We start from the raw sequence: 10,481 nt of genomic DNA on the forward strand, positions 1-10,481 counted from the left end.
GCCCGGCCTCCTCCGTGCGCCCGGCGGGGCGGCGCTGCCCGGGGGGAGGATGGGCCGGGGGGGCCGCGCCGTGAGACGCGGGGATGGGGGGGAGCGATCGGCGCTGCGGGGCTGTGCGGTGCCGGACCCGCGAGCCCCGGGAGGGGCAGCTCTGCAGCCCGGAGGAACGAGGGCGGCGGAAGCGGCCGTTGTGAGTGAACCGGGACCGCGCCGGGGGAGGTGGGGGGGGCTCGGAGGGACTCGGGGGGAGCCGCTCCCGCGTCAGGTCCCGCAGCGGCCGGTGGGATGCCGCGATCCGGGCGGTGCCGCTGCCCGCCGTGCGCTGCGCTGCGGGACCAAAGTGCGGCGTCACGCGGCCGCTCCGCCCTCGTCCCGCACGGCCCCCCCCTTCCCGCGGCGCTGCTGACCGGGGCGGCGCGGCCTCCACCGCGTTCGTGCGTCCTCGGCGCCGCTGTCGCCGAACGGGCGGTTGTGGGCCTGGAGGGAGAGCGGCTGCAGTCGGGGCCGGACCGGTCTCCAAGGCTGCCCCCAGCGGCGGCTGCTCGCCATGTCCCCGGCCCGCGGGTCGCTCTTATCGCCGAGCGGCAGCGCGGCCCCGACGCCCTGCGGGAACGGAAGGCGGCTCGGGGTCCCGCCGTTCTCCCTAAGGCTGCCCGCCCCGAGGCTTGTGAAGACCGGCTGCTCCTCCGCCAGCGCCCGCCGCTCTCTGCGGAGAAACATCGTCCTCCCGGCAGGGCCGACGCCGGGTCCGTTTCTGGGGGGGCGCCGGAAGCGCGGGGACAACAACGGGGCGCGCGGCGTCACCGAGCGGCGTGGGAGGGGCGGGGAGCGGCGGGTCGTGCCGGCGGCTCCTCGCGAGCTTCCCGACGGCCGCCCGCCTTCGCGGCACGACGGAGCCCTCCCTGCACCCAAGGGCGGCGCGGGGCCGTCCCTGGGCTGACGCCCGTGGGAGCACCGGGGCGGGGAAGGGCCGGAGCGCAGCCCGGGGCCGGGGTCTCGCCTCGCCCGCCGCCTCTCGGCTCGCTCTGGGCAAGAGCGGCGGCCACGGGAGGTGTCCGTCCATCCGTCCTCCGCTGGCAGCAGCTGCGTCCAGCCCCGCGGCTGCTGCGTGTGTGCGGGACGGGCGGCGAAGGGTCAGAGCGGTGCTGGATGTTAAAAAAAGGTATTTATGGAGCTATTTACACACACCGCCGGGCAGCTGAGCTGACAGCAGACAGACCGGAGTGCTGCTCACCACCGGCCCTGGGCCATGGCAGCAGGGTGGCAGCCGGGCAGGAGCTGCCCCCATGCCGGGAGGGGAGCGCAGCAGCAGCTGAAGCTGAGCAACTGCCACCCGGGCAGGCTCGGGGTTGCCCCTTGTTGGCTCCAGCTCAGTGCAGGTCGCGTCCCTGGAGCTGGTGCGGCAGAGCTGCAGACCAGACCCTCCTGGGTCCTCCTCCTGTGCTCAGATGACATCTTTTCCTCAGCCGTGGGGTGAGGAGCAGTCGAGGGACCGGTGAGGCCGGGACCCAGCATGTGGCACGGCAAGGGCCGTGCACAGGGCTGAGCACAGTCCATCCCAGCAGGGACTACGTGGAGACACTGATGCGGTGTGGGGCACGTCGGCGCCGCACGATGCGCAAGGCAGGGCTGTTCCGACGGTGCTGTGCGGAGCCACGGAGGCAGAGAGGGCTCAGCAGCAGCCACAGGTAGAGCAGGACACAGGCCCAGCACGAGGCCACCTTCACCCAGAACGTCGACCAGCTGCCATGTGTGAAGGTGGTCTCCAGCACTGCACTCTCGTAGCTGCAGGGAGAGGGCAGCCACTGAGCACCGGGGAGATACTGTTATGTGTGGGACGCAGCATCACCTGCAGCTGCCAGGTTCTCCCAGCCCCAGCTGCTGCATGTCTTTGGCCATGTCCTGCCTGCGCTGGGGACCCCATGGACCTCAGCCTGTCCTGTGGCAGCACCAGCTGCTTTTGGCAGGGGCTGCTGGGTGAAGCGGTGCCGGCCTGCGGGCACAGGGCTTACCCAGCACACGGCCAGGTCAGAGACACTGGTCTGCTCTGGTGATGAGCAACTGGTGGCTGCAGCCGGGTCAGACCTGGCTGGGTGACAGAGCAGGTGGGGCAGCCTGAGGTGAGTGCTACATAAGCAATAGGGAAACAGAGCCAGGGTGATGGGGTGGCAAGCAGCGTAGACCCTACCTGAACCAGTTGGTGAGGGTCATCATGACATAAAGCGAGGCGAGGAAGAAGACAAAGTGAAAGGCTGAGTAGCTGTAGACCACACGGTCTCGCTCATCCTGGAAAATGCATTGTCCTCCTGCAGGCTCCTCCTCTTGCTCACATGTCTGTTCCTGAGCAGCACCTGAGGGAGTGCAGGGTGATGGCAGCTCTTGCACACTGTCCTCATCAACACCTGACACAGGTACCCAAGGCTGTTACTACCGCTGTGTTACTACAGCCTCCCCCCGACATGCTGGCACCCATCTGCACTCACCTCTCAGCTCCTCCTCCATCTTCTCTGGGCAGCAGAAGCAACAAGAGGGTTTCTGCAGAGACAGGGAAACACCTTGGCGAAAGGAGATAAGGCAGCGACCTATGACATTCATCCCCACTACAGCCCCTGCTCGGGCAGCACCACAGCATCTGGACTGAGCCAGGGCTGTCTGGCTGCAGGGGAGTAGCACAGATGGGGTATGCACAGGAGAATCCCTAGCTTGGCTGGACAAACCCTCCTCTGCCCCAGGCCCTGGGCCAGATCTGCGGCTCAGGAGGACCCCGAGTGCTGCATCCGGGTGTCTGTGGCAGGAGGAGCCACAGATGGAGGTACTCACTTTAAACTCAAAGCTGTAGACTTTGACCATCCAGAGGGGCCCAAAGACCTCAGCGAGATAGGAGGCTTCGTTACTGTGCATGAGAGAGACCCAGAAAAGCGTGATACAAGGATCTATGCCAGGCCCCCTGCCCACCCTTGGATCTGGCGCCTGGGATCATCACAGCAGCAGCAGATCTGCTGTGCTAGGCCTGGGGGCATCAGGCTGCCCACCTGTACATGCCCTTGGGCACATCCCCAGCTCTACTGCCCATGCCATGGGCTAGGGACAGAGCCCCCATTCCCCAAGGGATGCTGTGCCCAGGAAGGGCCGGCGCTGTGACAAGCCAACTATCCTTGCCCCAACATGCTGTGGGCACACACACCATGCGAAGAGCACGCAGGCATACATGATGGCAGCCCCCAGGATGGCAACTGTGGTGTCCTCTGTTTGCAGCTCATCCTGCTGGATGCCCGGGAAGCAGACGGTGAGGTTCTGCCCCTTGTAGAGCACTGCAGGGAGGCTGAAGTGAGAGCAAGCTCGCACTTCAGCAGCCGGCTGCCCATGGCAGTGGGAGCACTCACCTCTCTCTGGGGGACGGCTGGACAGTGCCGAGAAGGTGAGGTACATCACATAGCAGCTGATGATTGAGGACTGTAGCAGCCCTGACCGTGGCTGTTCTGCAAGGAGAGGGGTTTGAGGCTCCGTGCGGGTGCCAGTCATCCCCTTCGGCAGACCCTGTGCCCAAAGCCCTGCACCAGGGCACAGCACAGGGCCAAGAGGGGCCCTCAGGGAGCTGCATGCTCCCCAAGTGCCCATGGCTTCTGCTGAGCCAGGAGTCTGCAGCCACCCTCCCGGCCCCAAGACACAGGCAGCCCTGCCATGCAGCAGGCAGCACTGACACGCTATGCCGTGCGGTACTCACTGAGCCGCACACAGGGTGTGATGGAGATGAAGGACATGATGCCGCAGAGGCTGCCGTTGACAGTGAGCAGCACCTTGTTGAGCTGGCAGGCGGCCGGGTGGGTGTAGTATTTGTAGAGGAAGGAGAAGGCAGCGGAGGCGAGAGTGTAGAAGGCAGCGGTGGCCAGCAGCACAGCCAGGTACCAGCGCTTGTCCTGTGCTGCGCCCGTCAGCCTGCCGGGAAAGCAGTGAGAGCCGGCAGCACGCAGACACCCGGCCGACCATCCCGGCACTCACCAGTTCTTGTTCCAAGTGTGAGCAAAGGCGGTGATCAGCACCAGCTGGATGAGGATGAAGGCAAAGCCACCGCAGACGCCTGTATAGTGCCACGCTGCAGGGAGAGAGGGCGGCAGTGAGGCCGACATGAAGCTGGGGCCTCGACACCGCAGCTGAGCGCTGGGCTGGGCGGCTCGCACCTTGGATGAAGCTGTCCTCGGGGAGGAAGAAGCTGGCGGCGCAGAGCCCCACCAGCACCAGCAGCTTCGGGAGCCAGAACCTGCAGGGCAGCGAGTTTCAGGGACATCGAGCCGCGTGTCACCCGGCAGCCCCGGAGCCCCCGCAGCCCATCCCGGCCCGCACCCGTTGTGGAGCTGAGCGCGGCAGTCAGCGCTGGAGCGCACGTTGAGGAGCAGCGCGGCCTGCGCCAGGTGGAAGCAGGCGGTGCCGAAGCAGACCCGGTAGACGGCCGAGGAGCCCACGAGCTGCGCGCAGTCCGTGCCGCCGGGCAGGTGTCGGCACAGCGCCCCCGAGAACGGCACCTGCGGGCGCGGCAGCGGGGGGTCGGCGGGGGCGGGCCGCGCCAGCACCGACAGCGCGCCCGGCGAGCACGACGGCGGCACACGTGCCCCGGAGCTCCTCCGCTCACCTTCTCCCTGACGGCCCGAGCCGCGGTGCGGGACAGCATGAGGCAGCACACGGCGGAGGCCAGGACGTGCAGCGCGGTGTAGAGGACGCGGGTGGCGGTGGAGGCGCGCAGCCCTTTGCAGGGGCCGCAGCCGCAGCCCAGCTGGAGGGAACGCGGTCAGCACCGAACCGACCCCCCCCCCCCCCCCGCCCCCGCTGCCCGGCTCCCACCTGGCCCAGCACAGAGTGCGGGACGCCGCGCGCCCTCGTGCCCGCCATGACCCGTCCTGCCCCAGCTGCGGCGCTGATGGGATTACGGGGATTGTCGGGTTGACCCGCCCCGCCATCTGCTCGCTGCGGAGGGGCCGACACGCGTCACCGCCCGGCTGTGCGCTGCGCGGGGCTGGGCGAAGCGGCGCTTCCAGCCGGGGGAGCCGAGGCGGCGCTGTCGCTCCTCGCGCGGCGGCTGCGGCGATACGCGGCCTGCGGGGCTACGGGTGGCCGCGGGGGGGCGCTCCGTCCTCACGGGCGAAGGCGTTGCCGCTCTATCCCCCGCCGTTGCCGCTCTATCCCCCGCTCTCGCCGGTTCCGCCGGAAGTGAGGCGCGGAAGAGGCGTAATGGCGGCAGAAGGAGACGTGGAGCTGGAGTTGGAGACTGAGCCGAACGGTTCGGGCGGAGGCAGCGATGGAGGAAGAGCGGCCGAGAAGCCGCGCAAACACGACAGCGGAGCGGCCGACCTGGAAAGGGTGACGGACTACGCGGAGGAGAAGGAGATCCAGAGCTCCAACCTGGAGACGGTGCGGGCCGGGCGCTGCGCGGGGGGGGCTGCCGGGAACGCGCCGGGTCCGGCGCCGCGGGGTGACCGCGCTGCTCCCTCAGGCCATGTCGGTGATCGGAGACCGGCGGTCCCGCGAGCAGAAGGCGAAGCAGGAGAGGTAACGGCGCTCCCACGCCCGGCTCCAGGGGCGGCCCCGCGGCCCGCTCGGCTCCGGGCTCGGCTTCGTGCCGCCGCTCCGCAGCCCCAGTGCCGTGCGGAGCTCCCCGCGCTGTGAGCGGCGCGTCTCCGCGGAGCCGCTTCCGCTGCGGTTTGGGGCCGAATGGAGCCGCTCCTCCAGTGCCGGCCGGTTCTGCCTCCGCTTACAGGGAGAAGGAGCTGGCCAAAGTCACCATCAAAAAGGAAGACCTGGAGCTGATTGTAAGTAGGGGAGGAAGCCGAGTCGGCTCCGGCACGGCCCGGATCTCAGGGGTAGCCGGTGCCTGGAGCCGCTCTGGCAAACAGCCGTTGGCACAAGGAGGGTGCACAGCAGGGTGTCCCCGATGAGCTGAGCCTCCCCCTTCCCCCCTGATCCGCGGGCTGGTTCCACTCTGCTGCGCTGAGCTGTGGCTGCTTCCCCGCAGATGAACGAGATGGAGATCTCACGGGCGGCTGCGGAGCGCAGTCTGCGGGAGCACATGGGCAACGTGGTGGAAGCGCTGATCACTCTCACCAACTGAGCTGTGGAGCTGCACTGGGTCTGCGCTCCCTCGTTCTGGGAAGAGCAACGTGTCCTCGGCTGGAGCTGATGTATGTTAACTTATTGAATAAAGGCAGCAGGGGGAACAGGCTGTTCTGTGGTTCATGCAGCACCAAGTATTTTCCCTGCTGGGCAGATCTGAGGGGGCACCCGGTGATGGGGATAATGTGGGGACAATGTGTGGCATCGGGGTGGTGACACCAAGTTCCCTGTGATTAGAGTGTGAGTGCTGGTCCCTTCCTGCAGATCACTGAGCTGACCCAGGACTCTCGTGGTTTGTCAGGCTACTCCAGGACTGGCTTTTGCTCTCCAGTGCGGTGGCTCTGCCCTGACAGCAACTCCTGTCGTGTCCCCACTGCAGGAGGCAGGGCAGACCAGCTGGAAAGGAGCTGCTGCCGCCTTTGCCCCTCAGCCTCTGCAGGCCTCTTGAGTGAAGGCAAGAACCCCGATTACAAGTGGTGCAGCACCCTTGGGAGTTTACCTTTCTCAAGGCCATTGCTGCTAATGCTGTGTTGCTGCACTATTGAGGTGAGGGGAAGTGCTTGGCCAGGGCAGGGCAGCTCCACTACCAGAATTTGTAAGAAAACAATTGCTTTAATCAAAACAATCCCATCCCCCTGTACAGATAGAAAATCCAAGCCCTGCAAAAACAGGGGTAGGAGTCTGTCACAGCTGTTCCCACCCAAAGGAAGATCCAAAATGACAACGGGGAAAGGCAGGAGGAATAGAGAGATACTGTGGACCAGACAGGGATAAGTGTCTGCTAGTTCCTCTGGAGGTGGGGATGCTGGAGCGGGGCTGCTGTGCTTCTGTACAGCTGGTCTGGTGCTGCCAAGGCTTTCGCGGGCTGGTGGGATGGTGACATGCCCATGAGGCTGCCCAGCATGGCTGGAATGCTCTTCCACAACAACCTGCGATGGGAGTCTGCCGAGTCTCTGCAGTGCAGGTCATGGGTCATGCCACCAAACTAACAGGGAGGATGCAGTGCAAGAGCACAGAGGGACAGCTGATTGTGGCACGAGTCCTGCTGCGGTGTTTTGTCCCTGCTGTTCCTGCCCAGGCTCTTAGGCAGCTGACAAAGCAGTGCCTCTGCCCAGTCAGCCACGGGATGCCCTCCAGTCTGCTCCCTTAAGTGGTCTTCCGCTTCTTGGCTGAGGGTCTCTCAAAGACATCCCTCACGCCTGCTGCTTTCTGCTTGAAGAATTTAGTGTTCTGTGCACTTTCTTGGCCCCAGGCAGAGTCAAACGAGGTGGTATCCTGGTCTACCAAGTGCGTGTACTTCGTCCGTCCTGAGCGCCCAAAGTTCTTGACCTGGGAGGCAGGAAAGATTGTGAGCATCAGTTTGTGTAAGATGTGGGGACCCTGTCACGTCACTGCTCCTTCCCTTTGGTACGCACGAGCCCCAGCTGAGCAGCACTGGTGGAGCTGGGGCAGCGCACAGACCTGCCACACACCTACCTGCATGACTTTGGGCAGGATAGTTTTGTTGAAGTGGTCCTCAAGGGTAGGAGCACTGAAGTCCCGCTTGTACACCTCCTCATCTTCGTCCTGCGGAGGAAGGACACACCTGCTTGACTTGCACGTTTCCAGCAAATGTCAGTAGAAGTGACAAGTGGAGAAGAGCTACTGAGAACCAACTGTTCTGGGACTGCTGCTCCTTGCAGCAAGTCCCTGACGAACCACATTCATGTCTTCACTCACCCTGCCTGCCAGACCTGACAGGCATTTCAGATCACCTCATCACTTCAGCAGCATACTGCTGTTGAGGGCCAGCTCTCGTCCTGTGTGCCTGGCCAGCCCTTACCTGGGAACCACTAGGAAAACTCCCCCAAAACAGCCACGTGGTCCCACGCAGCCCCAGGCCTGGCAGCAGAACTCACCATGAAGAAGGCGCCACGGTGGTAGTACTTCTGCAGGAACTTGTATTTGCCCTTCACTGCCTTGTTGGTGATGACCTTGCCGTTGGCTCGCAGCTCGGCACGGCGCTCCTCCTCTGTCAGGTTCCGCATCCGCTCGATCTCTGCCTTCTCTTTCTCCATGCTGGGCAAAAGAGAAACACTGAGCCCCTGCATCCCTCAGTGCCCTCCCAGGATGGGACAGCTGCTGCCACCCAGGACCTTCTGACGGAATACGTTCAGTGACTCCGTAATGGAGTAAAGCACCTCAAGGACAGTTCCTCAAGAAAAATTCCTGATGCTGCCAAAACAAAGCCTGAGAAAGAGACGCCTCAACTGTCCGTTGTCCTACAGGGCCTGGGACTGCAGGGACCCCCCCCCCCCACCTTAAGCAGACAGTACTTACGCTTCTCGTTCTTCACGATCCCGTTTGATGCGCTTCAGCTCACGTACTTTCCAAGCCTCGTACTCCTCCTCATCATTCTCATCATCTGTATCGAGAGCATCAAGTGCTGCCAACGAGCGCTTATTCTCCTCCAGCTCCTTCTTTGCTTCCTCTTCCACGATCTGAAGCCAAGACCAAGCTCAGCTCACTGCAATGGCTGCCCCAACATGCGTGCCCCCGGTCTGCCCTGCTGTACCTTGAGTGTGTACTTGCGCCTCTCTTCTGCTAATCTCTTTGCCTCCTGTTCTAGCTCCTTCTGCTTCAAGGCTTCTGCTTCTCGCTCCTGAACTGTGATCCGGTCCTTCCTGTGAGCAGAGACCACAAAAGCCTTCAGCCTTTCAACAAGCCACTGCAGACTTCTGCTCCCACACTGCAGCCTCTTTTAGCCTTTATGCCCCCCATGGCAGGGCCAAGTCCCAAGGCTTTCTCCTTTCTGATTTTGCTCATGCAAGAGCCACCATACTCAATCCCCTCACATCTGCAGACACGCACAAAGGTGATGGGAGACCCTGCTACTGGCTGTGGAACATGTTGGAGCACATTGCCTGGTTTCTGTTGTGCTGCATCTGCCCAAAATCCCCAGTTGGAACTCTGCTGCCACTCAGACCCAACCATGCCCTGCCAGGTCAGTCACTGCCCATCCCTGATGCAGTACTTGGCCCACGCAGCTGTGTCACCTACTTGCGGATGAAGACAGGTTTGAGACGCGGCTCCATTTCATCCTCACTGTCCGTGTACTCCTCGTACTCAGACTCTGACTCAGACTCTTCTCCAGATCTGCCCTCATCTTCCAGCTCCATCACTTCTAGCTCCTCAGTTTTCCTCTCCTGCGCTCTCTGACGCATCATCCCACGCCGACGCTCAATTTCCTAGTGGAGACACATCAAACACAGACTCAGCCAACTCGCCCCGCTACTGCTTCCTTCCTTTTTCCATATGAAAAGCATGATGTTGAGATAAATGGTTACATAAGCCCCCACCTCAGAACACAGCTGACCTCCCCGGTGCCCCATAACCCACAGGCTGGGGTCACGCCACAGCTGGCTTTAACTCAGGTCCCACCATCCACCCAGTCCCACCACAGCTCACGTGTGTCTGCAAACATGAATTTCAGACGTGGCCTAAGGGGACTTTCCTAGGCCGCATCTGTTCAGCACTACGAGCGCACCTCATCGTCAATCTCTTCCTCCTCCTCTTCACTGGTGTCCTCTCTCTCCACACGCCACGCTTCACCTTCTACCTCAGAATCGCTCTCTCCGACCACTTCGGGCTCCACAATTTTGCGGTGTCTCGCCAGCCTGCAACAGACGTTTGTTCAGCTCCGGCTGAGCACAAGGAGACTACAAGAGGAGAAACCTTTGTGCTGCTTTTAACGAGGCCGTTATAAGACGTGGGACCACAAATGTACTTAGGGAGGGCACACCCCTGCGCGCAGCTTGCTGAGCCCAGCAATGCACAGCGGTGTGAGGGCGCGGGGCAGCCGCAGGGACCCGCACTCACCGCTCGATCCGCACTCACCGCTCCTCCACGTCCTCAGCGATGCGGTTCTGCAGCCGCCGCAGCCGCGGGTCGTTGGCGACCTCCTCGTGCTGCTCCTCGGGCTCCAGCTCCTGCTCCTTCGCCTTCTTGATGAACTGGAACTCCTCGTCCTCCTCCTCCGAGGACTCCATGGGCGCGTAGTCGGGCCGCTTTCCCGACACGTACCGCTTCACCTTCACCTTCTCCATGGACAGCTCCCCTGCGGCCGGGAGGCGGGCAGGCCGTCAGCCGACGGGCCGCGCTCACAAGGCCGCCGTGCCCGGCCCCCCCCGCTTCTCACGGCGCCCCCGCTCACCTTTCTCATTGCGGACGGGCACGGCGCCCGCCGTGGACTGGATGGGCGGCTGCTTCACGAGCGCGCTGGGGGCTGACATGGTGGCGGCGGGACGGGACGGAACGAGACGGAACGAGACGAGACGAGACGGGACGAGACGAGACGGGACGAGCCGCTGACAACACCGACCGCCCGCTCACCCGGAACT

At 63.6% G+C, this 10,481-nt stretch overlaps 3 protein-coding genes across 9 annotated transcripts; 1 reads left to right on the forward strand and 2 right to left on the reverse strand.

Annotated features, from left to right (window-relative positions):
• Positions 1-1,026: 1,026 nt before the first annotated feature.
• Positions 1,027-5,099, reverse strand: SERINC4 (serine incorporator 4). 7 transcript variants are annotated; one of them, XM_072345550.1, is made up of 12 exons: positions 4,837-5,022; positions 4,628-4,768; positions 4,342-4,520; positions 4,179-4,258; positions 4,000-4,093; positions 3,725-3,936; positions 3,384-3,479; positions 3,209-3,311; positions 2,821-2,893; positions 2,484-2,535; positions 2,189-2,351; positions 1,027-1,785 (listed from the first exon to the last, which is right to left on the reverse strand). In XM_072345550.1, exons 1-12 carry the CDS (start codon positions 4,882-4,884, stop codon positions 1,569-1,571), a joined length of 1,458 nt encoding a protein of 485 aa, XP_072201651.1. In that variant the 5' UTR covers positions 4,885-5,022; the 3' UTR covers positions 1,027-1,568. The 7 variants fall into 7 exon arrangements, with proteins under 7 accessions (XP_072201651.1, XP_072201649.1, XP_072201650.1 ...); XM_072345548.1 differs by having other exon boundaries at positions 2,189-2,402; XM_072345549.1 differs by having other exon boundaries at positions 3,185-3,311.
• An 84-nt stretch (positions 5,100-5,183) lies between these two features.
• HYPK (huntingtin interacting protein K) lies at positions 5,184-6,206 on the forward strand. Its single transcript, XM_072345706.1, has 4 exons — positions 5,184-5,403; positions 5,486-5,541; positions 5,750-5,801; positions 6,005-6,206. The coding sequence occupies exons 1-4, from the start codon at positions 5,224-5,226 to the stop codon at positions 6,098-6,100; spliced, it is 384 nt and encodes a 127-aa protein (XP_072201807.1). The 5' UTR covers positions 5,184-5,223; the 3' UTR covers positions 6,101-6,206.
• Positions 6,207-6,696: 490 nt separating this feature from the next.
• On the reverse strand, positions 6,697-10,481 carry MFAP1 (microfibril associated protein 1). Its single transcript, XM_072345468.1, has 9 exons — positions 10,295-10,481; positions 9,979-10,198; positions 9,629-9,758; positions 9,142-9,329; positions 8,657-8,765; positions 8,422-8,582; positions 8,001-8,160; positions 7,579-7,668; positions 6,697-7,431 (listed from the first exon to the last, which is right to left on the reverse strand). The coding sequence occupies exons 1-9, from the start codon at positions 10,371-10,373 to the stop codon at positions 7,249-7,251; spliced, it is 1,320 nt and encodes a 439-aa protein (XP_072201569.1). The 5' UTR covers positions 10,374-10,481; the 3' UTR covers positions 6,697-7,248.

Source organism: Excalfactoria chinensis, chromosome 10, assembly GCF_039878825.1.
Source record: "Excalfactoria chinensis isolate bCotChi1 chromosome 10, bCotChi1.hap2, whole genome shotgun sequence".
Lineage (NCBI taxonomy): Eukaryota > Metazoa > Chordata > Aves > Galliformes > Phasianidae > Excalfactoria > Excalfactoria chinensis.

Bases quoted from the DNA above. Each gene is read 5' to 3' on its own strand.
- SERINC4 (XM_072345547.1), bottom strand. From the start codon at position 4,884: ATGGCGGGCACGAGGGCGCGCGGCGTCCCGCACTCTGTGCTGGGCCAG. The intron at 4,521-4,627 runs GTGAGCGGAGGA...CCGCGCCCGCAG, and splicing joins CTCGGGCCGTCAGGGAGAAG to GTGCCGTTCTCGGGGGCGCT. The intron at 3,480-3,724 runs GTGAGTACCGCA...CTCTCCTTGCAG, and splicing joins CACACCCTGTGTGCGGCTCA to AACAGCCACGGTCAGGGCTG.
- HYPK (XM_072345706.1), top strand. From the start codon at position 5,224: ATGGCGGCAGAAGGAGACGTGGAGCTGGAGTTGGAGACTGAGCCGAAC. The intron at 5,404-5,485 runs GTGCGGGCCGGG...CTGCTCCCTCAG, and splicing joins AGAGCTCCAACCTGGAGACG to GCCATGTCGGTGATCGGAGA. The intron at 5,802-6,004 runs GTAAGTAGGGGA...GCTTCCCCGCAG, and splicing joins AGGAAGACCTGGAGCTGATT to ATGAACGAGATGGAGATCTC.
- MFAP1 (XM_072345468.1), bottom strand. From the start codon at position 10,373: ATGTCAGCCCCCAGCGCGCTCGTGAAGCAGCCGCCCATCCAGTCCACG. The intron at 8,766-9,141 runs GTAGGTGACACA...CTCTGCTCACAG, and splicing joins AAACCTGTCTTCATCCGCAA to GAAGGACCGGATCACAGTTC. The intron at 7,669-8,000 runs GTGAGTTCTGCT...CTTCCTCCGCAG, and splicing joins ACCGTGGCGCCTTCTTCATG to GACGAAGATGAGGAGGTGTA.